Source organism: Barbatula barbatula, assembly GCF_947034865.1.
Source record: "Barbatula barbatula genome assembly, chromosome: 25".
NCBI classification, from domain to species: Eukaryota; Metazoa; Chordata; class Actinopteri; order Cypriniformes; family Nemacheilidae; genus Barbatula; species Barbatula barbatula.
Genome location: NC_136788.1, coordinates 5871846 through 5896787, shown reverse-complemented (window position 1 = coordinate 5896787; position 24942 = coordinate 5871846). Strand labels below are relative to the sequence as shown.

Genomic DNA, 24942 nt, shown 5'->3' with positions numbered 1-24942 from the left:
TCAGTCAACACTTTAGAGGGAACAGTCTGTCACCTAGCTGTGGGTGTGACCTGTAGAAAGTGGACGGTATATATAATTTACTCGAGTCGCCCCGAGCGACAGGTCGTCAGAACGTATAGAATTTGAGACATATACAGCAAAAAACCGTTGTCATCAATCAACATTATTACACACAGAGGTTATGGAGTGTAGCAGATGTGTAGAAACGCGGTTATGGGATAAAGCAGATGTGTCTTAAGGCTCTTAAAGAAGTTGGGTGTGGCAGCTGACTGTCACGTGCGAAAACAGAAAGTATGTTTATGGGATGGGTCGACGAACAAAAATGCGGTACAAGGTAACCGACTTACTAGCTTTACCCAAACACGCCTCGTAATCTGTTTTACAAAGCATTTTAAGAATTTTCAGAAAGTGTACTTTCCCTTTAAGAGGTCGCAGGATTGGATCTCGTCTCAACAATGAGCAAGTTCGACAACAACATTTATTTGCTTTTTATTGTTAATATCAACATATACATACGACACTTTGATTGTACAATTCATGTGTTGTCGAGTTATAAAAAACAAGATGTTTTATAATGGAAATGATGAATGCATTAGAGGAAACATCCTGCGCATTCTTAAAGGTCAGAAGACCTCTCAGCCGGTTTCATTCCTGATCCAGCAAAGACATGTCACAGATATGTAAAGATTACAAATTCATAACAGTCTGAGAACATTATGCCGCATACATACATGATTAAATATAAGCTAAAACATACCAATCCACACCTCACATTCAACCTTTAATGACCGATAAAAAAAGATCATACAAAAAATAACACTACTAATATGGGTAAAGTTGCTTACTGTCAAAGGAATGCACATATTGCACCAAATACATACATCTATAAACAAAAGACATTCACATTCTCTTACAGATCTCCTATAAGAAAATATATCGATGTGCATTGTTACTGCCAAGTATAAACACTGTTTTGCAGTTTTGTTAACTGCATTGATTAAACATCTATATTAATTTGTCAAAATGATATCTCATTACACCGTCCTAATGCATCTTCTATCAGACAACTCTGTGCAATGCGGATGGCACCCGTGAGCCTGTCAGACTGTCGGTTTAATGCAATCCCACATTATACATTCAAACATTCGTTCTCATACAATTCATTTTAAAACATCATTATTTGCACATGAAATATCGCTATATAATTTTGCTCAAGAAGCTTATTTGTACACGCAAAGCACCAGAACTATAGCAAACCCGGATTTTAAACAAACTAGCACATTTGTTATAACTAACAGCACAAATCTGTCCATTGCTGTGTAAAACCATTACGATTTTCCTGTTTCATGTCTTTCCTGGCAACCATATAAAAGAGCGCAATAATGAAATGAGTGATCTTATCATGACTAGTCTGCGTTCCCGTAAATCTGCAAGAGACAGATAATAAAAACACAACAGTAGGATAGACGAAGCAACAAATCCCTGAGGATTTTAGGAAAAATCGCTAAAGTCTTGTGCATATTTTCATTTTTCTTTTGTTTTCATGTTGTGCTGTATCTCTCAATCCTCCCATGACCATTTTCTTTAGCGGATCTGCTGTTTTCCATTGTTTTTTTATAAAATGTCTTCTAAATGATGATAGATGTATTAGCCAAACGGCTGAAGATTGTTTTAAATCTCTTCAAAATCTTCTCTCTGAAACCCTTTCTGTAAAACAAAGCAAATAATAAGGCAAATCAATATTTATTTTCACACAGGTTTCCCAAAACTCCCCCCATCTGCCATTGGACAAAACAAGATAGTCCCGCCCCAAACACATGCCACTGGTTGAACCAACGTTGCTGTTTGGACGGCACACACAGATTATTTACACCTTTCAGAAAATCTAAATACAAATGCCTTATTTAAACACTTCCTTTGGTACAAACATGTAATTTTTGGACTGCTTTTAGCTTTAATTCTGGAACACATTGGTTGTAATATCAACTACCGAATGCAACCACAATATTTATTTGTCGATTAAGATAACATATTTTCCACAAATCAGGAGGAAATACTGTATTTTTACCGAAAAAAGTGTTCAAAGTTAAACTTGATATTAGATAGCACCATGGCTTTAATCTCAGCTCTATACTAGCACGGTTCTTCACCTTTGGCATTCTGTGGTGTGTCGGGACATGCTCACAGGAAATCACCTGCATGCTACACAATAATCTCTATGTGGGGCTGAACTTCTGCGTCAAAATTTTAACACACCCAAAAATATTCCCCATGTCTTATATTGTGTGTTTTGGAAACTATCAAATAGACAGCCAAATACAGTACATCGGGTGGTTATTTATTATTATATCTATTATTATCTGTTGATTGTGAAAATGTTTGCTGTGTGTACATATGTTTGTGTTTGAGTGGAAAATGGCTGGAGGGCAAGGCGGATAACAGTCATTTATTCAAAAGATGACACACCGTGACTTCTGGTTCGCAACACGTAAAAAGACCAATAAAAATACGTACGCACATTCTAAAAAGGAGGTTGTTCTTGTTGGATGAAAATATGTTTACTTTAAACAAATACAACCTTTAAGCGCTACACTACTCGCATTTTAAAAGTGCTATTCATTTCTTTAGAAGTAAAACAAAAAGAGCCATTTGAAGAAAAAGGCACGTTTACTCTTGAATAAATATGCAAGGCAGTTTACAAATATCCATATTGCTCATTGTTGGTTCATGTTGGCTGACGCTCTTACTAATGTTAACAAATGTAATGATTTTAACAAATGTTTTTATTGTAAACATGTATTCAAAACTTACGCTTTTGAAATCTTTGTGTATTTTCTTGTACTGGTACATGTTGCTTAGTACTGTCGCCGCAGCTTTGGCAGCTTTTAGTTTGCCGGGACTGGACAAATATAGGAAATGATGCGTCAATGGTGTGAAGATAATACAATTGAATGTTAATATTTCTGGTCTAGCCGAACGACTTTTAGTTTTACCCGCCATCATGAATTTTCTTGATGCCACACAGCTTGGGTAAGCCATCGAAGTAGGCAATATCTCTTGCTGCCAAACTGCTGCCGGTCACTAGGTTGTTGAGAGCACCGCATATGTTCACTATCGCGTCGGGTGACACGTCCTTCTGATTTCCGTCTTTGGGCAGCTTGGGAATCAAATGCTGGACTACTTTGGTGGCTGAAACAGTGAGAAATCGAGTCATGAGATGCATTTATGCCACAGATGTGGGGCTGACTCCGGGCGGCGGAAGGGAAGCTTACCCATATCGTCTTTGTTTTTAGCGTGGCGGGAGAGGTTCCTGAGGAGGCCGGTGAGAGCGCGGAGTTCCGGGTCGTGTTGGGTCTTCAACAGATCAATGATGGTGGGCAACATCCTTTGCTGTTCTATCGCTATGCGACTCAAGATGGACGCCCACTAAGAGAATGAAAGGAGTAAAAATTAGATTTATTTTAAATCAGACTGTATAATACACAAAAAACTATTTATTATAAAATAACTAGAAAAAAAACATAGAACTTAATTAGAATAAATGTAACTTAAGTAGCAATATGAAACATACATAAATAAATAATAAAATTACAAATGCACGTAGTACGAAAGTTAAAAATGAAGTAAAATGAATACAACTGTTAAAATGAAAATAAAGCAAAATCAAATTATAATAAACAAGAAATATATTATAGCTCAGCTGGATGGATGCTTAGTTGTTGCGAGGCATTATTCTGGGTAGTTATTACGCTTTTTATGATACCTAGAGTGTTGCTAAGGTGTTCTGAGTGGTTGCTAGGGCACTGCTAAGCAGTTGCCAAGGTATTCTGGATGGTTGCAAGGCCATTGATAGCCCAAGTCACGGCTTGGATGTTGCTTTGGCATGACCTTGAGGCTTATTAGACATTTACAGAGTGGTTGCTAGGGTTTAACTTAGTGGCAAGTTGGCAGTGCCAAGAGAGTATGGAGTTAGGATGTTGCTAAGCTGTTTCTAGTTTACTTGAAGCAAATACCACTAAGAGAAAATGAACATCTCACCCTTTTGTCTCCAGCAGTGATGTTCTGGAGGGCTCCGGCTGCCGCTTCTCGTGTCATGCTGTTGATCTCGCAGCGCTGCAGCACCTGGTGATAAAAGTTCACGATCTCAGGGTGCCACAGCTTCTCCATACCTTTCGGAACCTTTGACACTTCTGAAAATGTGGTAAGGTCCTGATTTTGCCTCTGAAAACAAGAAGAAACTACGTTCGAACAACGAATCCCAGAATGCAACGAGTTTAGGAAAAGTGGGACATTTTAAACTCGCTCAAAAATGCTTTAAGTGGCTCCTCACATCTTTGGCCTTCTTGCTCTGAGGGGTGAAACAGCCGATAGGTTCACCCTTTGAAGAACCTGAAGAACGAATGGGACCCTCCAATCGTGTTAGCATTTGCGAGGGAATCTCACTGTACAGCTGATAGGACAGATTCCTCAAAACACACATAGCATTCTCTGCACCCTGAAAGAAGAAAGTTCACGTGAATTCCAATTTAAACACACGCATGGTGCGACATTAAAACAGGTTTTGCAGTTCGCTGATAAGCAGCCTGTAATAATGTCACACAATTACCTTTTCCTCTATTTTAGTGTCCTGAATACACTTCTTAACATATTCAATCAGAGCATCCACCAGGCCATTGGTCTCCCTCATTTGCTGTCTGGTTTTTTGACTCCCTGAGCTCAAGTTCCTGTTCAAAGAGATACAAATGATAAATATACACGCATTAATTGTGCAAAATAAAACAGTTTTTTCTTTTTTGCATAAAAAAAAGAAGCCAAAATAAGAGCATGATTTTATGCATTGTGCAGTTTCTCATGATTTTCATATTAGGCAAATTTTTACTCTGAATTGGCATCATTAAATGCTCGTCTAGACTTCTAGACCCTTTTTTATTTCTGTGAATTTGAATGGATTCTCACGGGTACTGTAATAAATAAAATGGGAACTCTGTACCTTACGGTTCTGTTTTATCGTTAAAATGCTCCATTTAGTGAAATGATGTAACATGAAATAACAACGAACAGGTTTTATCACTGCCTGTTATTTATAAAAAGACTTTTTTTTGTTCATTGTTGGAGCACATTACAAAAACGCATGTCTGGGGGATGCCCACGTTATTTTCTTACGAGAAATAAAACCTCAAACATACTTAAGACTCGTTCGAAATATTACTAAATTATTTATATATGTCAAAAATGTTAATGTAGGAAAAAGAACACATACGGAGCAACAAAAAAAAGTGTCTGTGCATGTGTGTATAGTGTGGTGTACCTGAGGCATCCAGTGGTGTTGTAGAAGATGTCCGTCTCTGAGGTGTTCAGTTCAATAAAGTCCGGTTGACCGCTACCCGAGAGGGGAATTAGTATCTTCTCTGTCAATTCGGGAAGAGCTTCCCGTGCCAATTTATTTTTCAGGTTCTCCTTAGACGAGAGATTCCATAGGATACCTACAGGGAACGAGAGAGGAGGGAGATAAAGGGAACGAGGAAGAGAAGAGGGCATGGGAAAGTAGCATGGGAAATAGATAAAAATTTGAATAAAGATAAGAATAAGAAAACAACAGCCCAGAGAATTGGTGGGAAAAAGAAATCAGAATACAGAAATTACTACACACAGAAATGCTTTCCTGTGGACACAATTATTTTCGTATTAAAGTACATTTATCTATTCTCCGAAAACAAATCTTAAAATTCGATGCAATTCTGCTTATCAAGTATAACAAAAAACGTTTGTGAATGGAATTTCAGAATCTGACATCTTTTTTAAAGATTTACGACCTCCTCAATTTTTATGAGAACTATCTTGAAAACTTTCGCGATTTGGTTCTCACAGGTGAGATGTTTAGTGCAGTTTGTGCATTTCCAGACATGCAGCAAGCTGTTCCGACTGAGCTCAACCCGACTCACTCCTGTCATTCTTCTGCACATGTCGGGACAACGAGTAATAATTAACGTTGCCTGATGCAATTCTAAGAGAATGGCCGACGCCCTTTATAGAGCCTTTCAGACACTCGCCATCTAAAACACATTCAAATGCTATTTCCTGGCATTTAAAAAGCAACAGATTCAAAAGACACATCATTTAGGCCAAATTCTTCAGCAAATGCAATCCCAGAATGCACTGTTAAAAGCTGATTCAAATCATTCCGAGATGGAGGAGTGAAATGTTGACTGAACACAAACATATGATCAGATACTATCTGTATGTACTAGATCTGTATGTAAGTTAATAATATTTGTACACATTATTGTATTCGATTATAAACAAATACAGAAAAATTATAATTGTTGGTTTTGCTATATATTCTACTTTTAGCATATGAAGTCAAATTAGCTTAGCAACATGCTAACATCAATATGCGAATCAATCCCCTCCCATGTCAAATGCTCTTTGTATGAGCCTTATCTGAATGTTTTATTACGTTGTATTCATTTCAAGTTAATAATTCATCTTTTACTACATGTATGCATCAAGATTTCAAGAGCCAAGAAATCCCATTCACTTCAAGGACAGATGTAAATAATAGTGAGTTCAATTATGAGTGCATTTGGTTAAATAACATTGGAAAGCAAAAGCTTTTCATTTAAACAAATTCAAGCGATTCTCTTCAAAGGGATAGTTCGTTCAAAACACGCATGACTTTTCTTCTATGGAACACAACAGAAGATATTTTGATAAAATGTCTGAGTGGTTTCGTGTCCGTACAATGGAAGTCAACGGGGCTCAAAATATCTTTTGTGTTCTGCAGAGTAAACAAAGTCATTCAGTTTTGAATAAACATCAGGGTGAATAAATGATGCTCACCTGTGATGTTCTTGCGCAGGTCATCATCTGGCTCTTTGAGAGCCTCTACAAGTTTGGGAATGCCGCCGGCTTCAATGAGGGCCGTTTTGTTCTCCATGTTCTCATAGATGAGGTTCCTGGTGGCACCGGTGGCGTAACGCTGCACCTCCTCATTGCCGGTGTTAAACAGCTGCACTAGAAGAGGAATTCCCTTCAACTGGTACACCTGCCGTAGAAAGCGTTCATATGCTTCAGTGTCATCCACTTAAAAAACACGTTTTCTAATAAAGCCGGTGAATATTTCTTTAGATAAAAACATACAGCTTTCTTTGACTCGGCGCTATTGTAACACTCATGCTGGATGTAGGCAGCTCCCAGCATCTGAATTTCAGGATCGGGCTGAGCAAGATAGTTTATGGCAGTAGGCATGTCCAGGTTGTCGAGTCTAAACAGAAACGATTTGTTTTTCGTTAGAAATTACAAAACGCAAATGTTTAATACACGTTTCTTACTCCTGTAAAAAAAGGTAGTATTTGTGTATATAATAACTTGATATTCTGAAGTTGGGTAGACTATGTCTTCAAAGCTCGTGAACTTCTTACACAACTAATTCAGACTTCAACTAATAGTTTTTTCAAAAGTCAACATGACTTTCAAACTGTTTTGGCAAAGAGGACATTCCTCCCCGTGCATGTTTATGTTGCTGTAGTGCTATGAGTTTCTTTCCCAGGGCGTGTATAGTGCGAGGTGGCTGGACTGGTTTAGGTGTGCCTGCGGAACAGACTACCTCTTCACTTTTTACATACAGGGCTGGGCGATATCAAACACACCCTTATACAGTACATTACCAACAAGAGGGAAAGATAAGCTCAATGTGGGTGTAATGACAGGCTGTTAAATCTAAGAATGAATAATTTCATAGTTCAAAGGTCGTCCGCTGCAGTCTCTGCACATAAACACTGTTATCCATAACTGCACGCTCAGAAACACGTTAAGTGTTAAGCTATCAAGCGAAACATGCTAATACCAAACATGCTAATCTGCTAACAGTAACAAGCAGTGTTTATTTAGAAACTTAGGGAAATTTATAATGTTTCTATGTGGTTCCTATGGGTTTACTACAAATAAAACACAAAATGATTATTACATTTTCAAAAGGGATGTTGAGACTCATAATTTAGAACGTTTTTCACCGAACGCAATAAGGACGTTTTTTGTTTGGACACATCATGTAATTATTGTTTCTGAGTAACCTTTTTTGCACCAGTGCTGCAAACTTACTACTTTAGCTTTTTTAATTTAAGTGATGGTTCCCCCAAAAATACAAATGATGTCATCGTTTACCCACCCTTTTGTCATTTCAAACCTGTATGACTTTCTTCCGCAGAACACAACAGCAGATATTATGAAGAAAGTTGTTAACCGGCCCCCATTCACTTGCATTGGTTTCGTGTCCATACAATAAAAGTTGATGGGGGCCGGTGCAGTTCGGTCACCAACATTTTTCTTATCCGTCTTTTTGAGGGCGAGTAAATGATGACAGAATTTTCATTTTCGGGCGAACTATCACTTTAAGACACAATTTCCAGATTATGTAATACAAGACATCTGTAGATATGATGATTAATAATAAATGAGTATATCAGGGCTGGGCAGTATGAACAAAGTCTATTTACAGGATGAACATTTTTTTAGGATGAATAATGGTAGCATTGGAATATATGAATATTTGATTATTATTATATATTTGATTATTTATTTATAGTTGACAAATAAACCGCACATATGTGCTATGGTGTGAAGGGGGACAAAAACTAACAATGAAGATAAATCTCCTATGCTATTTTATATTATAAATATAAATAATATAAATTAATAAACTATTAACAGTTTGTTTTTAATATTTTTGCTGTCACAACATGGGCAATTTTATTTGTCAACCAACCATTTAAATGATATATAAATACCTATCTAACATACATTTTTATGTGGTTCTGGATCCTACAACATTTTGGAAGCACTTTATTTTATAGTCCTGTTTCCCATGTACATACCATGTACTTAATACAGTAAATATAATAACTGGGTAATAATTAGGTACTAACCCTGAACCTACGGCCTAAAATCTAAACTTATGCCATGTAGTTACTTTAAAATAAACGTTTCTTTCTTAGGTAAGTACACTATAGGTACATATACTGTAAAATAAAGCACAACCAACATAACTTCACATTATGTACTAATGCATATTTGAGCTGCAAACAAAACACATAAAACTGAAAAATTGTTTCGAAACAGACTTCATCTCTAGACTTTGATTGAATGATTCAAAGATGTTACAAAAACTAAGTTTGAAAATGTTTGCTTGGTGCCTCTAAAGAAACAAAAAAAGAAAAAAAAACAAGATTTTCTTCAAGTGTTATAACAAGTGCTCTTACCCGCTAAGGTTTCCCATACCGTCGACCATATCCATGCAATCCATGCCCCTCCCGACACTGTGCAGACTCCTCATAGACCCAGCACGTGACATTCTTCCTTGTGACATGGCCAGGTTGGACTGGGAACTGCTGAACTGTGCACCGCTGCTGCTTCCATACATGCTTCCGGTAGAAGAGATGGTGGCCCCACGCATCTGTTGACGATTGTTGATCCGGTTGATGGTGCGGAAAGCAGGGCCTTTGTAAGATTGACTCCGAACGTAGACCTCCTGTTCCCCGGCTCCGCCTCCCCCGCTACTCGCGAGCGTCGTGCTGAGGGACCGATTCATGGTCGGTAGTGTCATGGAACCGACCTGCTGCTGTCCGCCTTCATATCCGTTCCCTCTAGTGGAGTAAATGGAATGACGTGGGTAGGTGTTGGTGACGTACCCGTTGGTCATGCTGCGGACGGAAGCCTGATGCGCAAAGCTGGCGTCGCGTTCGGAAACGCTCCCGTCGCTGTCGTCCTGTGTAATGAAGGTAGAATAACCCTTGCGGGGTATGCTTCCCAGGTGCATGGAGTGCACCGAGGCGGTCTCAGGGTCGGTCGCCATGCGGCTGAAGGAACGAGTCATTGAGTTGACATGCTGCTGTTGAACCGGGCCACCCTGGAAACCACCACCGTGGAAACTGGCAGTCTGGAAACCACCTCGCTGGTAACCGCCACCGATGTGCTCTTCTTGGTAGTAGGACCCTCCCCCACCACCACTACCACTTCGAGCTGTGTAGCTCATTTTAGCTTTTGGGGCAAAATCGATGGCGGAGCGAGACGAGAAACCGGCACCGGAGTACTGCGGTGCATGTTGGGACTGGAAGAAATGTGAAAATTGGTGGGATATTAATAGAGACACTTCTAATATCACTCCACAAGAAAGTAACTCTTGAATGCAACTCTGAGATTTGTATTGGTGACTTTTCACATGGGATTGATGGGTAGAGCTGACTTGTGAAATATCACACCTAACAAGCACAATCCTCATTATTTATTTCTATCACACTACTTGGACAAGACAGTCATCCATACATTCACGGCAAAAGAATTTATTAAAGATAAAGTGTGTCCATTTTTTCGCTATGTTGAAATACTTTTACATTTACCAACATAATATGTACAGAATAACAAACTATAACTAAGCCAATCGTTTCCCCCAAAAGTGTTCACACTTTTAAAACATGCTTTGCTTGATTGAGAAATCCAATCACACCAACACAGCAATACTGATTCAACCAATGGCGCCAAATAAGGGGTGGGGCACTTCATTTTCCCGATCAATGATAGTTAGAGGGAGTGTTTAATACGTCTCAGTGTTGCATAAGTTACTCTTCATCATAATTTCAAAAATAAAACCAACCATTTATCTGATCAACTTTTCAATATATCAAATATAAACATGTAGAAGTAATCTTAAAATAATAAAGTAGAAAAACTTTACCATCACTGGTCTTGCAGCAGAATAGACGTACGATTTTGAACTAAAATTTGGGGTTGAGTTTTGTGTCTGATATTTTGTCATCGTTGAATAATTCCCAGACTCTAGAAAAAGAAGAATAAACACATGATGAATTTATACAAATATGAAAATGCATGTAAACAACATGGATGGGTTTTTAACAGATCAATGAAACTGCAATATAATCATTTCTTGGAATTAACTTTAAGTTAGTTTCTGTCAAAACTAACTCAACTACTATATTTTATTTAGTATATGAAACTCGGTCAAACTGTGGAATTTGCTCCCAGAGACTAAAATAAAAATGATTTTTTTAATAAAAAATATTCACATATATTGTTCATTTTCATGAACAATTCTAGCTCTCAGGTCAATATATATCTTTTCAAATAAAAAATTCACACTACAAACAGCAACAATTTAGTAACAATTTAAACAGAAACACAGAGCAAAAGTGATAAGTTGTAACAGTGTAAGTTGCTAGCGGTGGGAAACGGGCGAGAAAAGTTCAGGTGATAAGCGAACGATTTAGTGCCCTGGGAAGTCGTCAGGTAAGTAACAGTTTAGTCAGTATGCTCGGCATGTGTCCTCGATGACATCGCACATATGTGGCAACCCAAATAGGCGCTGCAGTTACCGCAATGCAAGTTTGCTAAAGTTTTAAAAAGGCTTAGCCGCAAAGAGCGGGTATTGTTAACTTCCACTGAGTTGTTCAGTCCGATACATATTTGCGTCCGTGCCGTGGGCATGCACGTACACGTGTGTATGAGTGTAAATCAGGGTGTGGTGTGAGCTTTCATAAGTGTAGAGAGTCAGTAGAAGACAACAGCCAGTGAAAGCACAGAACCGGTTTGATGGCTGCGTTTGATGCCACTCCCAAACGCCCTACCCAAAAAACACACACTTCAAGCCCTGCCTCGCCCCGCTCTGTCATATTGCTTAAAACATTAGTGGATTTCAGCTTAAGAATATAGTCTTAAAAAACACTGGTGATTGTGAGAATTTAGTTTTCGTTTAGGGCATTCGACGTAAAAACAGACTGTACGACCTACGTTCTTACACCTGCAACTTATGGCTGGTATCCCACCCATGTCTGATTTAGTTTTCAGAAGTAAAACGTGTCCTTGATGCCTTTAGGCCAGTAACATGAAGACGCGGGGTTGTTCTGACTTGCCAAAACAAGGGGTCCGGTTAAACTCGACCATAAGCACAAAGGTTTACCCGGAAGTATCTGAATTCAATTGATCAAATCAGATCACTTTCAATGGAAAGTACACATCAACGAATAACACATTTGTGTTTGTTCAACCAAACATGCTTATTTAGACAGATTTGAGGCGCAGCCTATAGTTGGGAAATCCAACAAATAGTGCTCAAAACCTAAACTAGTCTATTCAACAACGTCCTGTTGAAATGAACGCGCCCGTTTCCAGGTGATATTGACAGCGAAGTGATTGACACCCTCAAACTACATTCCTGTTGTGCCATGCTAAGCACTTTTTCGTCTGGGCTGGGTCACGTCTTTCACTCTCACTTGATGTTCAGCAACAATAGAGATTACACTTGAATCTCGCTCCCTCCAACCTGTGAATAGTTCAAACAAACCAAAACCGGAAGTATGCGTGCATTTTCAAGTCTTTATATTTTGCCAGTTAAGATTCTTCCTCTTTTTTACATAATGTGCTGCAAATCGCAGTTCTTATTGAAAAAGATCAATGACAAATTCAAAATCTATTATGATACCACAATGCATAAAGAAAAAGTGTCAAATCTAAAAAAAACTACAAATCATGTCTTGTTAACATTAATGACATGACACACTTATCAGTCATAAGTTTAGACACAGAGCTTAGAATGAAACTACTTTGTATTATATCACTATAATAAATAGACCTATTTTGTAGAGCAGTTTCAATGATCCATGACAGTGTTTTAAAAGTAACGTGAACGAAGTGTATCCGTGGTATTTAAACATAAGCTTTTAAACATGAATAGTTTGAAGAAGTGACTTATAATCGAATATTCAGTTACACGAGTCATGTGACCGCACGATTTAGCTGCAGGCTGTTTTGACTTGAATTTGCAAAAACATTCACGTAAGTTTAAACAACATCCAACAGCCTGCCAGTGCGACCGCACCAATAACGCATCTGTTATCGCTTGCTTTAATATTTAATCAAGTCTGTCCACCGTAAATCGCAAAACTCTCCCAAAAGTCGAACCCAGATCATGTTACCCATGACACCAAAGCGCAAAAGAAAAAACCGTTCAGCGCGTTTAATGGCACGACGGACTCAGGTATATATATATATATATAGCCGAGATACAATCCCCCAGAACGCCTTTGAAAGGGACTAGAAAAGTTCAAAGAGCGCAAACCTGAAGCTGCGTATTGAGCGGAAGAGCCGTTCTGGCGCGGGAGCGTGGATTTCTCCGCCAGTCTCATGGACACCTGCTGGTGGACGCGCTTAAATCTGACATCTTCCTGCGCGTGAGTCCCGCTGTGCGCCAGCTCGTTCTCGGACGGCACCGCGTACGTACTGACGGTCAGATTGGGCTGGAGCGCCGAATGAAAGACGTTGTCGGTGGTCATTCTCACACTCATGATTGGGAGTCACACCAAGAGAACAAAGCAAACAGTCCCGGCGAAACGCGCAAAAACGCTAGATCCCGTGATGCGATACGATAACCGCGTATCGAGTCACTCGGTGTAATGCGGCGCGGTATTGCACTGACTGCGCTGAAGATCGCTCTGATCCAGGCGTCTTTTTTTCGCAGGTGGGCGGAGCATGCGGGTGAGTCATGTGTTACCTGATCCAGGTAACATTCATGAAAGAGCTGAAGGAAGCTTTTGACTGTGTTTCTACAGTACGGGAGACTGTTACGCATGTTCGGGTCACTTAGTACTGTAGTATCGCCCCAAAATATAACTGGGATCCGTTCCGTAGGGATTCAAAGGTTTAACGGCGCACCGGTGGTCCGATTGTGAAGGGGGTTCGGCCGCCTCCACTGGGCATGCGCGCTACCTCGTACGGTTGATTTATATATTTTAATTATTGTAAGGTTGGTGTAGCGTTAGCGAATGTAGTTTATTGTAATTATATGGCGAGGTTTTGCACCACTTCCGGCCGTAGCCGGACCCCTCCGAACAACCGAAGGTGCGCGCAGACACGCACATGTGACGTATGCGTCAGTTTACAGCGGTTGTTGTTCCGTCGCTTAGCAACGCGAGAAGCCGAAAGCTGGCATGTCGCTTCGTATCTTGTTTACTTTTGTGAATTTAAAACAGCATTAAAGTTTTACCATTTTATATATATTGACTTTATATATATGAACAGTCGTCATTATGGTTGCCTATATATTTATGTCTGTGCTTGTTTATACATATATTTTGTTTATTGTGTAAAGAAGTGTTGTGCATTTTTCTATACATAGCTTGTTCATTCATCTATCTATTTTTTCCATAGTCGTTCAAATGTGCTGATGTGCGACAAGCTTCGATCTTAAATGATTTCATTAAAATCACTACAATGGCTGGTATGTTTATTGTTATTAAAATAAAATGATCCACTTTTGAAATTAAACTCATTAAATTCTACTTAATATAATAAAACATGTAGTCATTTCAAGGTTGAACTACGTTACGTCACATCGAAAGATGCCAAAGTTATTTTGCATTTAGACAAGACATTTTCTCTGAGCAACAGCAACATCACTCGATCTTCCACAGGAGTCGTCTACTCAGTCATGACTAATATCTTCATCGCTTCTCACAAAGATTACAAAATATGAGTTCCTATACAAATGAAAGGTTTTCTTACTCACCTCTTACTGGCAGGGTATGGCGAATATTTCCAGTGAAGAAAAAGATTGTCTCTGTGTTCAATATAATGTGCTGTGCTCCAGTAGTTTGATATTTTAAATCTGACAGATGTCAAAGAGAGGGATGAAGTTATAGTATTTTCAGTGACAACGCCCCTATCTCGTTAAATCTCTATCGTTAGTACTGTGTACTGTATGTCTGCACTCACGTTTCCCCATGGTTACCAAACCTCAAGTATTAAGGGAAGGGTTTGTGTTATTACAGTATGTATCAGACTTTGTCTCAGACAGAGAGAGAATTAAAATGGGTGAGTCTGAAGATGTAGGTGTGATGAACTTCTGATGAAGGGCCATTTGAGTGAGTGAATATACTAAACAACAGGTTTCTCCCAAGTATTCAATACCACACAAAAGAGATAATCGCTTATTAAGCATGTTAGCCAATAGATTTATGAAACCAATTTACTGTTTAATCAACGTATAAACTTGGGTTTGGTTTTTAGAATACCTTTCTAAAACCAAGTGAAATTCCTCTTCACCAAACTAGAGATATCTTGTCTATTTGGCGTGCTGTGTCCATCCGTTTAGGGTCATTTTAGTACACTATAGAAAACTCAAACCAATGGAATAAAACAAATTTAACTGGGAATTGTTTAAAGAAAATTGAAAAAGAATTCAAATATTTTTATTTATTTTCTTCAACGTAGGCACCCTTTGCCAAGTGAAAAAGTTAGCCAGGAGTTCCCATCTCTGCGTTTGGCGTGCTGCGTTCTTATTTTATCATTTTGTTAAATAACGTATTTTTATTTATTATAATAATTTAAAATGAAAAAGATTATTGTTATTGGGCAAATCATTTTGTGCCTATAGAACCAATTTGAAACATATAAGCATACACCTTCAGATTAAAATCTTTTTAAGATTATGAGAAGCTTTTCAGCCGAGTGACCCTAAACCTTTGAGCGGTACACAGATAAAAAGTTTGGATTTTGGCTTGGAATGTTCACAACTCTAAACTTTGTCAAACTGTTCAAAATTAAACATACTTAACCTCGGAAACTCATCCTAGCTGTACCTACAACCAGCCAGAACACCCTAGCAACCTCTTAACAACCCCGTACCAATCAGCTTCAACACCCCAGAAACTGCCCACTGTATAGGAGTGCTGTCGAAACCACCCAGGACATCCTAGTCACTACCTTAAAACTCTTAGCAATCCACAAAAACGTCCCGGCCACCACCTACTAATGCTTAGTCCACCACCCTGAATGCCCTAGCAACCAGCCAGAATAGCCTACTAAAATCACTTTAACAAACACTTGGTAAAACAAGCATTCCTTCTAGCTTCACATTTCTCTCAAACTGTTTATGTTGGTTAATTGGAACACACAACATATATTTTTTATTAAAATCATTCAACGGCCAAACTTTGAATTGACTTTTTTGTCACAAGACTATCAAGTGTTGTGTTACACTGGGTGGCATCCACTTACAAAATTACTAAAAATTACAAGTGCTTGACTGAATTTTTGTCTAAAACATGAGTCACTGTAAAGGCAACACACACAAATAGATGCGCATCATATATGGAGATTTCCTGAGGCCAGGGCAGAAGGCAGACGGCCCTTTTGTGTGACACAGAATAAGTCGCCCTTCCCTTTTTCAACTTTAAACATGATTCTGTCATTTCTGATTCAGCAATCTTATGCATACTAAAATCTCTTGCTTCATTTCCATGAGAAAATTAATACTTCTGATGTCATCGGAAATGCACTACAGCTCCCTAACCATCACATACACAATTTCATGTTTTTAACACTTTTTTCCCCAGCCACATTATACTGAATTTCAATTAAAAGTATTCAGCATACTTAATGGGCATTATAAATAAATATTTATTAGTCTTCAAGAATTGTTTTTCAGTTATTTTTTTGTATCCTCTACCGACAAGCTATATAGGGTTGTAAAAAAAGACCAAAACGCAAATCTGCAGAGATAAACATGTTACGGACCATGTGATTTATTACGATTTCATTGCTCTCTCATGTGTTAGTCGCTTTGGATAAAAGTATCTGCTAAATGAATAAATGTAAATAAATCAGAAAGAATTGGAGATTTGTCATACAATAATTATTAATGCACACCTATTATGGTGTCTTTCCGAAGAATTAAAGCGTCATTGTTTTCAATGACTATCCTTTAAGCGTTGTCCAAATGTGATGGGGTTAAACCAGTTTCAAATGCCCTTTTTACACGTTTTAGGGGGTGTGGTTCCCATACAATTAAAATGCTAATAAAATACATCAAATACAATAAAAGAATCTCAACAATATTACATGAGGGCATTGAAGCTTTGTAATCCTTTTTTATAAAATTTAGATGTTTGTACATTTAAAAAGATGAGCATCTGTGATGATAATTGACGTGGGACATTGTAACACATGAAATCTCATCGTATGACATCCTTGAATGAATCATACTCGGTCATTGGCATGTGCCACTGACATTTCATATGACATTTCCGACTGATGACATTCGTGGAACTGGGAGTGGATCACTGATTGTGACATCAATTGAAAAAAAAGAACACACAGGTGAGTTTGCCAGCATGGGTAGGGGATGCATGTTTTTGTTTTTACAAAAAGGTCGCAATAATACCATAGCAACACCATGACAGGTTCAACCAGTTACACAGTATACCGGCTTCCATTACAATATCTAATAGGATTACATTCATTGAAGATTTGAGGTTTATGACTGTTTGCGGGGTGTTTGTTTGCTGTAATCGTTAATTGGGTACGATTTGTAACATTGAGGTCCCAATGGTCGTCATTTTAGCAAGTTATGCAGGCCATGTAGAGGACTTGCCCTTCCCTGTATTGTTTAGGAAATAGGGTGGTTTGGTCCCTAATGATCATCTTGCATTGTATTGCCACATTCCCTTGTTTAATCTGTCCTCTGCCCGGTACAGTACACAGAATATACAGTAGAGTCTAAATGGAGGGGTTAGGATGAACAATTTAGTGCCAGATAGTGTTTCATTCACATGCAAAATATACCATTTAATAATATTCTATAGTCGTTTGATTATTACGCATTTTATCTTGTCATTTTACTCTCTTGATCTCGTCTATATACGTTGGCCAGAGAGGCTTTAATGTTCAAAGCTGTTTGAACTCATATAATAATATTTGCTTTCTTCCACCCGACAATGGTGTTGTGACACAATACGGCCTTCTCGTGACTGCAAGAACTGTCAATAATGTCAAAGGAGAACAAAAACGTTATGTCATTATGTTAATGATGTCAATACATTCTCCTTTCAGACAGAGTAGTTAGTTAAGTAATCCCATTACAAATAGATTCATACCCTTACTATGCGCATGCGCCCTCTACAGGCATTGGCGCACGCGACAAATATATTATTTAACGACGACGTATAAACATCATATATTTAGTTTTCAGTTATTTGCATTTAAGTTAAATACAAAGCATTATACTTTACTGAATATACAGAGGTGACTTCTGCACGTCACATCGTTTGCATTTAAAAAAAGAACTCATCCCGGAAGTGTTGTTCCCGACACACCACGTGACTCCAACTGAGCCAATGAGCATCGCGTCAGGTCAGCTGACCGCAACTGACAACAAGCTGTCACATGACATTTGACCCGTTGGTCTCTCTTTAAACAGCCGGACGCCACTAAAGCGCGAACACGCTTGTAACATGTCAAACGCGCGCTCACGCCTGCAGCTTTGTTTTCTCTTAGTTTATCTCGGTTATGCGGTACAGCGGTCGAATGGCGTCTGGCCTTTACCGCAAAAGATCGAAGGATCTGCAGAGAGACACAAGCTCAGTCCGCAGTTATTCTCTTTTACTTACGAAAACGACTCGGCTGCGCAGACCGGATGCTCTGTCCTGGATGCTGCCTTTAAAAGATACTTCTCCATCATGTTCCCTGACTTTACAGATGCTCCTGGTACGCGAAGGATTGAGTGAGCATGAGTGGATGCTTCCGTGTGAACGAAACAATGTTTGTGACCGCAAAAAATGTTCATTAGTAAGAATAATATAATGATGATTCTTTTCCTAAATGATAAACCTAACTGTTGTTTACTTGGGACTATGAATCATAGTTAATAAACAAAACATCATTTATATATATATTTTTAATTGTAGCTATTTTGTTTTCTGCTATTATTTATTTTATTTAAATATCCTTTTTGGTTTCTGGGCGTATCCACGAATATATATATATATATTTAATATTATATATCAATAAATATGAATACTTGACAGACGAATGAAGAACAATATAAAGTACACTAATCCTCTTCTCTTAACAGGTATTGTTCTGGCTTTTGTTGAAGCTAGTATCTTTGTATTAGCACCTATTGTGTTTTGCTCTTTGTATATCGCTTATTGCTCCCTTGCTTTGGATATAAGCGTCTGCTAAATGACTAAATGTAAATATATTCCATCGATTATAGTAAAATATGTATGATCCAATTAAACAGATGAAATCTTTTTTTGTTTTTGATCATATGAAATAGTTAAAAAACGTAAATTCGAATGAATTTCCGTTTGCCGATAGAAAAAGTGTGGCCTTGTGCGAAAACAAGTTTTCTCAGTCTTTGAACACACAAGCATGTTTACGAGTTTGAATAGCGTGTGTTGAGTACAGAATGATACTAAGAAGTGATATTGTTTATTTTAAACAGCATCAGGACCTCATCACATGTGGTCACAGCCCAAAGGTTTTGTGGTTTCTGTAAGTGTCAAAAGCAGTGGATGTGACGGCTACCCTGATGAAGACTCGGATGAGAGCTGTGAGTAGTGTACATCCTACTGATCCTTCACCCTTTCCTTTACTTTACTTTAGTCATGTCGGAAAAAACTATGTGTATTAGGCTCCTAAATAGCGTTTCTGTGTCTCAAATTGTGGTATGTTGTCATGAGGATATTTGCACGGATGGAGTGCATTATTAGTAGGCGAATTGCGATGCAACATGGAAAGCTATAATACATCCACTGGATTTTCCTAAGGGCTTTTAATAAGTTGAAGCCATGCTTTGTTCTTGCAGATAAGCTGAGTGTGTCTGAGGGCCAAGCTCTGCTGAGATCGGTGTCAGTATGGGGTGCTTTAAGAGGCATGACAACCTTGTTTTCAACAACCTTATTCATTAACATGCACAGAACACATGTGTGAAAATAAACCCCAAAGGCACTAACCAAATATTTGTTCTTTTTATAACCTTGAAATCTGAACGTCAGGTCTGGAGTCATTGAGTCAGCTGGTGTACCAGGATGATTATGGCTCTGTAAGCGTTGTGTGTTAGCCAGACATTATAACTGAGAGCTACACCTACAGCGCAGTGAACAATAACAAGTAAATCTGTTCATTTCTGCTCTATTTTCAGTACTTAATCAATAAAACCCAGATTGTGGACTTCCCACGCTTCGCATACAGAGGTCTTTTGCTGGACACTTCGCGTCATTATTTACCTCTGCATGCTATTCTGAAGACTCTGGTGAGTATTTTCTGTTCATGTTAGGGGGACTACAAAATAAAACATGTAATGATGAATAATAATATAATGTGCCCTTGGGTTTTTGCCGTCAGGATGCCATGTCCTACAGTAAATTCAATGTGTTTCACTGGCACATTGTGGACGATCCTTCTTTCCCGTATCAGAGCCGCAGCTTTCCCGATCTCAGCAATAAGGTTTGTAAAACACAACCCATGTTAAAGTCCTGGTCCAGATTCCTGCTCCACAGCTTTAACATCTCGTTCATGTTGTGTAGCATTTTCACTCTCAGACTTGGATTTTCACCTGAAACTTCGTTCCTTATTAAGACACAAAAATAATATCAATATCACATAGTTATAACTATCTGCGTACTATAATTGATGCTATAATTTTTAGAACGTTGTTTTCTTTGTTTCTAGGGAGCTTTTCATCCATTTACACACATCTACACCCAAACAGATATAAGGAGGGTGATTGAACATGCCAGAATGAGGGGCATTAGAGTCGTACCTGAGTTTGACTCACCTGGACACACTCAGTCGTGGGGAAAAGGTTCGTGTTTCTCCCTGTATGTGTTTCTCACGAACATAAAGAGAATGTGAATAATGGAGGCATTCATTCAAATCCTTTTATGTAACTACCTGCCCTCGTATGCAAAAGAGCAAATGTATCCATATCCACTTTAAAGATCTTCAAGTTCACCAAATGTTTCCTTGTCAATACAGTTGAACCACAACAAACACATGTGGGATTGATGTCTATCAACGTATGGCTTGCATTCAATTCATAAGTTAATAATAATAATAATAAAAATATGTAAGACTATTCCCAGTTGAAACTACAGTATCATTTTGTTATAATCTTACAGAGACATATGATTGGGCGGTATTTGCTGTTTTTAATTTCTAATAATAATAATAATACCCAATATTGAATTATATGATTAAATGTATTACAAATAATTTTCTTTTTCATTTCCGTGTTTTAGTTTTTTAGTTGTTGATATATGCTTTAGATTTAAATCGGATTTTTATATTTTGTGTTTTATATTTAAGTTTAATCTTCTATTATAATATTATACATAGAAAATGTTACATATCTTATCAAATATGGCTATTTGAAATATTACCTACGTCATCTATAACTGTTCTCTACATTAGACATTTTTTTAAATTATTATGTTCTTTATAAGAATATTACATTCAAAACTAAATAAAAATGATTTATTTATTTAGTGTTATAGAGTTGGCAATTTTTTTAAGGTTTTAGTTCATCTTGCAGTGTGTAATGATAAAGCTTTCTTGTAGTTCATATGGTGCAACACTATGGTGATGGGTTTGATTCCAAGGACTCTCACAAAAACAATAGTTTTATAATGTAGACTGACTATTGTATATTTCTCATCATCCTTGTGTCTGATTCTCAGGACAGCCAGATCTTTTGACACCTTGTTACAAGGGAGGTGTGCTGTCTGAGTCATTTGGACCGGTCAATCCAACGCTAGACTCCACCTATAAATTCATGGGACGCTTTTTTAAAGAGGTGAAGTCTGTCTTTCCCGACTCTTATGTTCATATAGGAGGGGATGAGGTCAGTTTTAGCTGCTGGTAAGTGTTTTCAACATCATCACAGGTTCCTTGTGTGTGTGTGTGTGTGTGTGTGTGTGTGTGTGTGTGTGTGTGTGTGTGTGTGTGTGTGTGTGTGTGTGTGTATGTGTGACTGTATTAGCCAAAATATTGAATATGGTTCGCTTTGTTTGACAGGATGTCCAATCCCGATGTGGGAGCGTTCATGAAGAAAATGGGCTTTGGGATAGATTATACTAAACTGGAATCGTTCTATATGGAGAAGTATGTAAAACTGTGACTGTAAAGGTTTTTAGACACGTGACACAAATTGATGTGAAGCGGAACGTTCATGAACAACACTTTCTAACATGTCTATTGTGTTTCTTTCTCCAGTATAATGAACATGACCGCCACTCTCAACAAAACCTCCATTGTGTGGCAGGACGTATTCGACTACCATGAGAGAGTGAGTACAGATCCACTAGATTCAGTTAAAGCACCCGTGCGGCCAAAACGTGTGATCTAACCGGAAGAGGTACCTGTCTTTTAGCCCAGATCTAAGTATGTGGTGGAGGTTTGGAAGCAGGGCTGTTACCTGTGCGAGTTGCGTCGGGTGACTAAGGCAGGGTTGAAGGTTATACTGGCCGCCCCTTTCTACCTTGACCTGCCGATACCTACTCACAGCTGGGCTCGATACTACAGCGTACGGCCTCTAGCCTTTACGGGTCAGAACGTGTGTGCGAATAACCAACAAATAACAGAATGAAGAGATTGATGTGCTGTTCTTTGCTGTGGGTTGCTCTCTATCGCCATCTCTGTATAAAAACTGACATTGCAGGTTACTTTACGTACTAATCTTTATGTGTGATAAAATCAGGTTTGTGTTATAAGTTGGTATTTTTAGCTTACCATTATTAATCAAGGTAAGTTGACAGTTTTGAGAATTATTTATGTACATGTTGTTCATTTTTAAAGAAGAAAGGTAAAGATTGCAGCTTAGACAAAGCTGTCTCAGTCCATCAAGGTTCTTTCTGATTTTACATTTAGTCATTTTCTTTCTTCCGTGTGAAAGCGTATGCTCTGCTTAGTGAGAATCAAATACGTTTCATTTAAAATATTTGCTTTATTTTCAGCTGATTTAGGAGAAATAAAGGGAGGATCGTGCAACTTATTGGCTTCTTTCCCAAATGCCCTATTAGATATATGCAAATAATATTAGGAAGGCAAAGATTGATCTAATGTTAGAAGTAGAGCGCGAATGTTATTTTTGCACCAAACGGTGCCCAACACTACCTCAAATGTCACAGTCAATGCATAACATTTTCTTACCAGGAGGTGTCATGTCTTCACCACTTAGTCTTAAATGAATGGCACGCATATTAGTGTCACTTGGCGTCTTTTTCCCAGCCTCACAGAAAACATAACGCTATATTAAACTTTATAGATGTTTATGGTCAGAGCTGTGACTTCGTGTTAAATATGTGGTCACTTGTTTGTGGTGGAAGTTCGAGTCTGGCTGATATAAATTCTGATCGCATTTTCGCCTCTACTACTATCATTCTGTTCTCAAATGATTCGTCAATAAATAGAAAATGCATAAAGTGCAGAGGTTATTAAAAGAAGTGATTATTGATATGTTTATACAGATTATATTCACGTACACTGTAAAGGCATGTGAGACTTCTTCCTGTCGCAGATTCCACAGGACACGATTCTGGAAATCTGGAAGGGCACAACTGTACAATATCAAGCTGAAATGAGCCGGATGACCAAGTCCGGGCACCGGGTTCTGCTCTCTGCTCCCTGGTACATCAACCACATCAGCTACGGCCAGGACTGGCGGTACTCGTACGCCGTACAGCCCCAGAATTTCAGCGGTGTGTGGGGCCGCATGTTGGCCTGGTTATGGGGCCATTAGAAAAAAACATTCGAGTAAATTTCTATGTAACTTATTAGATACTGGTGAGGGTATTAATAGAAGTGATCATATATCATGGGCCTGAGTTACTCCAATGAATTTAGTGCTTATCTCTGAAAGACTTTATATTAAACGTATGAACCATTTATAAACCATTATTTTAGTTGTTTTGTTTATTCACCGAAGCAGAGCATATCATACAGAGCTTTTATTGGCTCTTCTGTTGTTTGTAGTGATTTGCTGGTGTGTGTTGTGGGTTTGTCTGTTGTGCTCGGTTAAAGATGTGACTTATTTTCCTGGTTTAGGCACAGAAGAGCAGAAGAAGCTAGTGATTGGCGGAGAGGTTGCCATGTGGGGCGAATATGTGGACGCCACCAATCTGACCCCTCGACTGTGGTACGAGAAAGCAAACAAGATCAGAATCATTTATTTACAGTGCAAATTCACATACTTATTTGTGTTTGTGTGAAGGCCGAGAGCCTGCGCTGCAGCTGAGAGATTGTGGAGCGATGAAGAAAACACATTAAGTGCAGATTTGGCGTTCCCTCGCCTTGTAGATTTTCGCTGCAAACTGTTAAGGTAATACAAAGTTTCATAAGCATTCTTTACTAACCTCTTGTCTTTTTTGTATACTTCATTAAATTCAATTATAATAAAATGATATTGCAATGTTTAATGAGGAGAATGATTACTTGTGTTTGGCAGGCGGGGTATTCAGGCCGAGCCTCTGTTTGTTGGCTATTGTAGACATGAGCACAATGGTCTGTAAGGTGCCAGTGGACTTAAAGGGATTGTTTTATGCACTGTGCCACTGCTTTTTAATTTGCACAGTATTTTAATATTTAATTTTGATGAATATATTTTTAAGGTGATGTAAAGAAAATGTGAATTTCATGAATAAAGATCTACGCAAGAACGTTCATTCTGAATTCATTGTTTTTCGTCTAATGTTGACTGCAAGTTGAAACCTTAAGGCACACCTAAAGGTGTATGAATGTTATTGGATCAGGTAACATAAATAAAGTACAAAAAAAATAAAGTACATTTCGTTCTGATGTAATGACAGCCGACCGTAAAGTGCATTCAGATTGTTTTGTCCTTTTAGGGGTTCTGCACATAAGGTTATAACCTAAAACATATCAGGCCATTGATAAATGTTGTTCCAGAATCAGGTTAACAGGTGATGTAAAGTAGCTACACATTTAATGAAATCTCCTACCACTACAACATCAATCCTGTCTCAACGGCTACACGGCAGCAGATCCTATTAACTGTGCTGGGCTTTACACATGACCTAAAACTAATAGCTGCTATATACTAAAGTGACACTGTGTGCAAATGACAATGTGAATGTA

At 38.3% G+C, this 24942-nt stretch overlaps 2 protein-coding genes across 3 annotated transcripts; one reads left to right on the top strand and one right to left on the bottom strand.

The window, feature by feature from the left end:
• Positions 1–473: 473 nt before the first annotated feature.
• On the bottom strand, positions 474–13521 carry pkp3a (plakophilin 3a). Its single transcript, XM_079449671.1, has 13 exons — positions 13127–13521; positions 10730–10830; positions 9258–10105; positions 7141–7264; positions 6841–7045; positions 5309–5483; positions 4607–4724; positions 4331–4495; positions 4039–4221; positions 3273–3426; positions 2994–3189; positions 2812–2899; positions 474–1707 (listed from the first exon to the last, which is right to left on the bottom strand). Exons 1-13 carry the CDS (start codon positions 13350–13352, stop codon positions 1672–1674), a joined length of 2619 nt encoding a protein of 872 aa, XP_079305797.1. The 5' UTR covers positions 13353–13521; the 3' UTR covers positions 474–1671.
• A 4638-nt stretch (positions 13522–18159) lies between these two features.
• hexa (hexosaminidase A (alpha polypeptide)) lies at positions 18160–24507 on the top strand. Of its 2 annotated transcripts, XM_079450593.1 has the most exons (15): positions 18160–18549; positions 19292–19399; positions 19655–19720; positions 19845–19891; positions 19991–20101; positions 20194–20295; positions 20521–20653; positions 21528–21708; positions 21865–21951; positions 22063–22135; positions 22220–22372; positions 23366–23546; positions 23893–23983; positions 24059–24166; positions 24293–24507. In XM_079450593.1, the coding sequence occupies exons 1-15, from the start codon at positions 18297–18299 to the stop codon at positions 24354–24356; spliced, it is 1758 nt and encodes a 585-aa protein (XP_079306719.1). In that variant the 5' UTR covers positions 18160–18296; the 3' UTR covers positions 24357–24507. The 2 variants fall into 2 exon arrangements, with proteins under 2 accessions (XP_079306719.1, XP_079306720.1); XM_079450594.1 differs by lacking the exon at positions 22220–22372.
• The last annotated feature ends 435 nt before the right edge of the window (positions 24508–24942 follow it).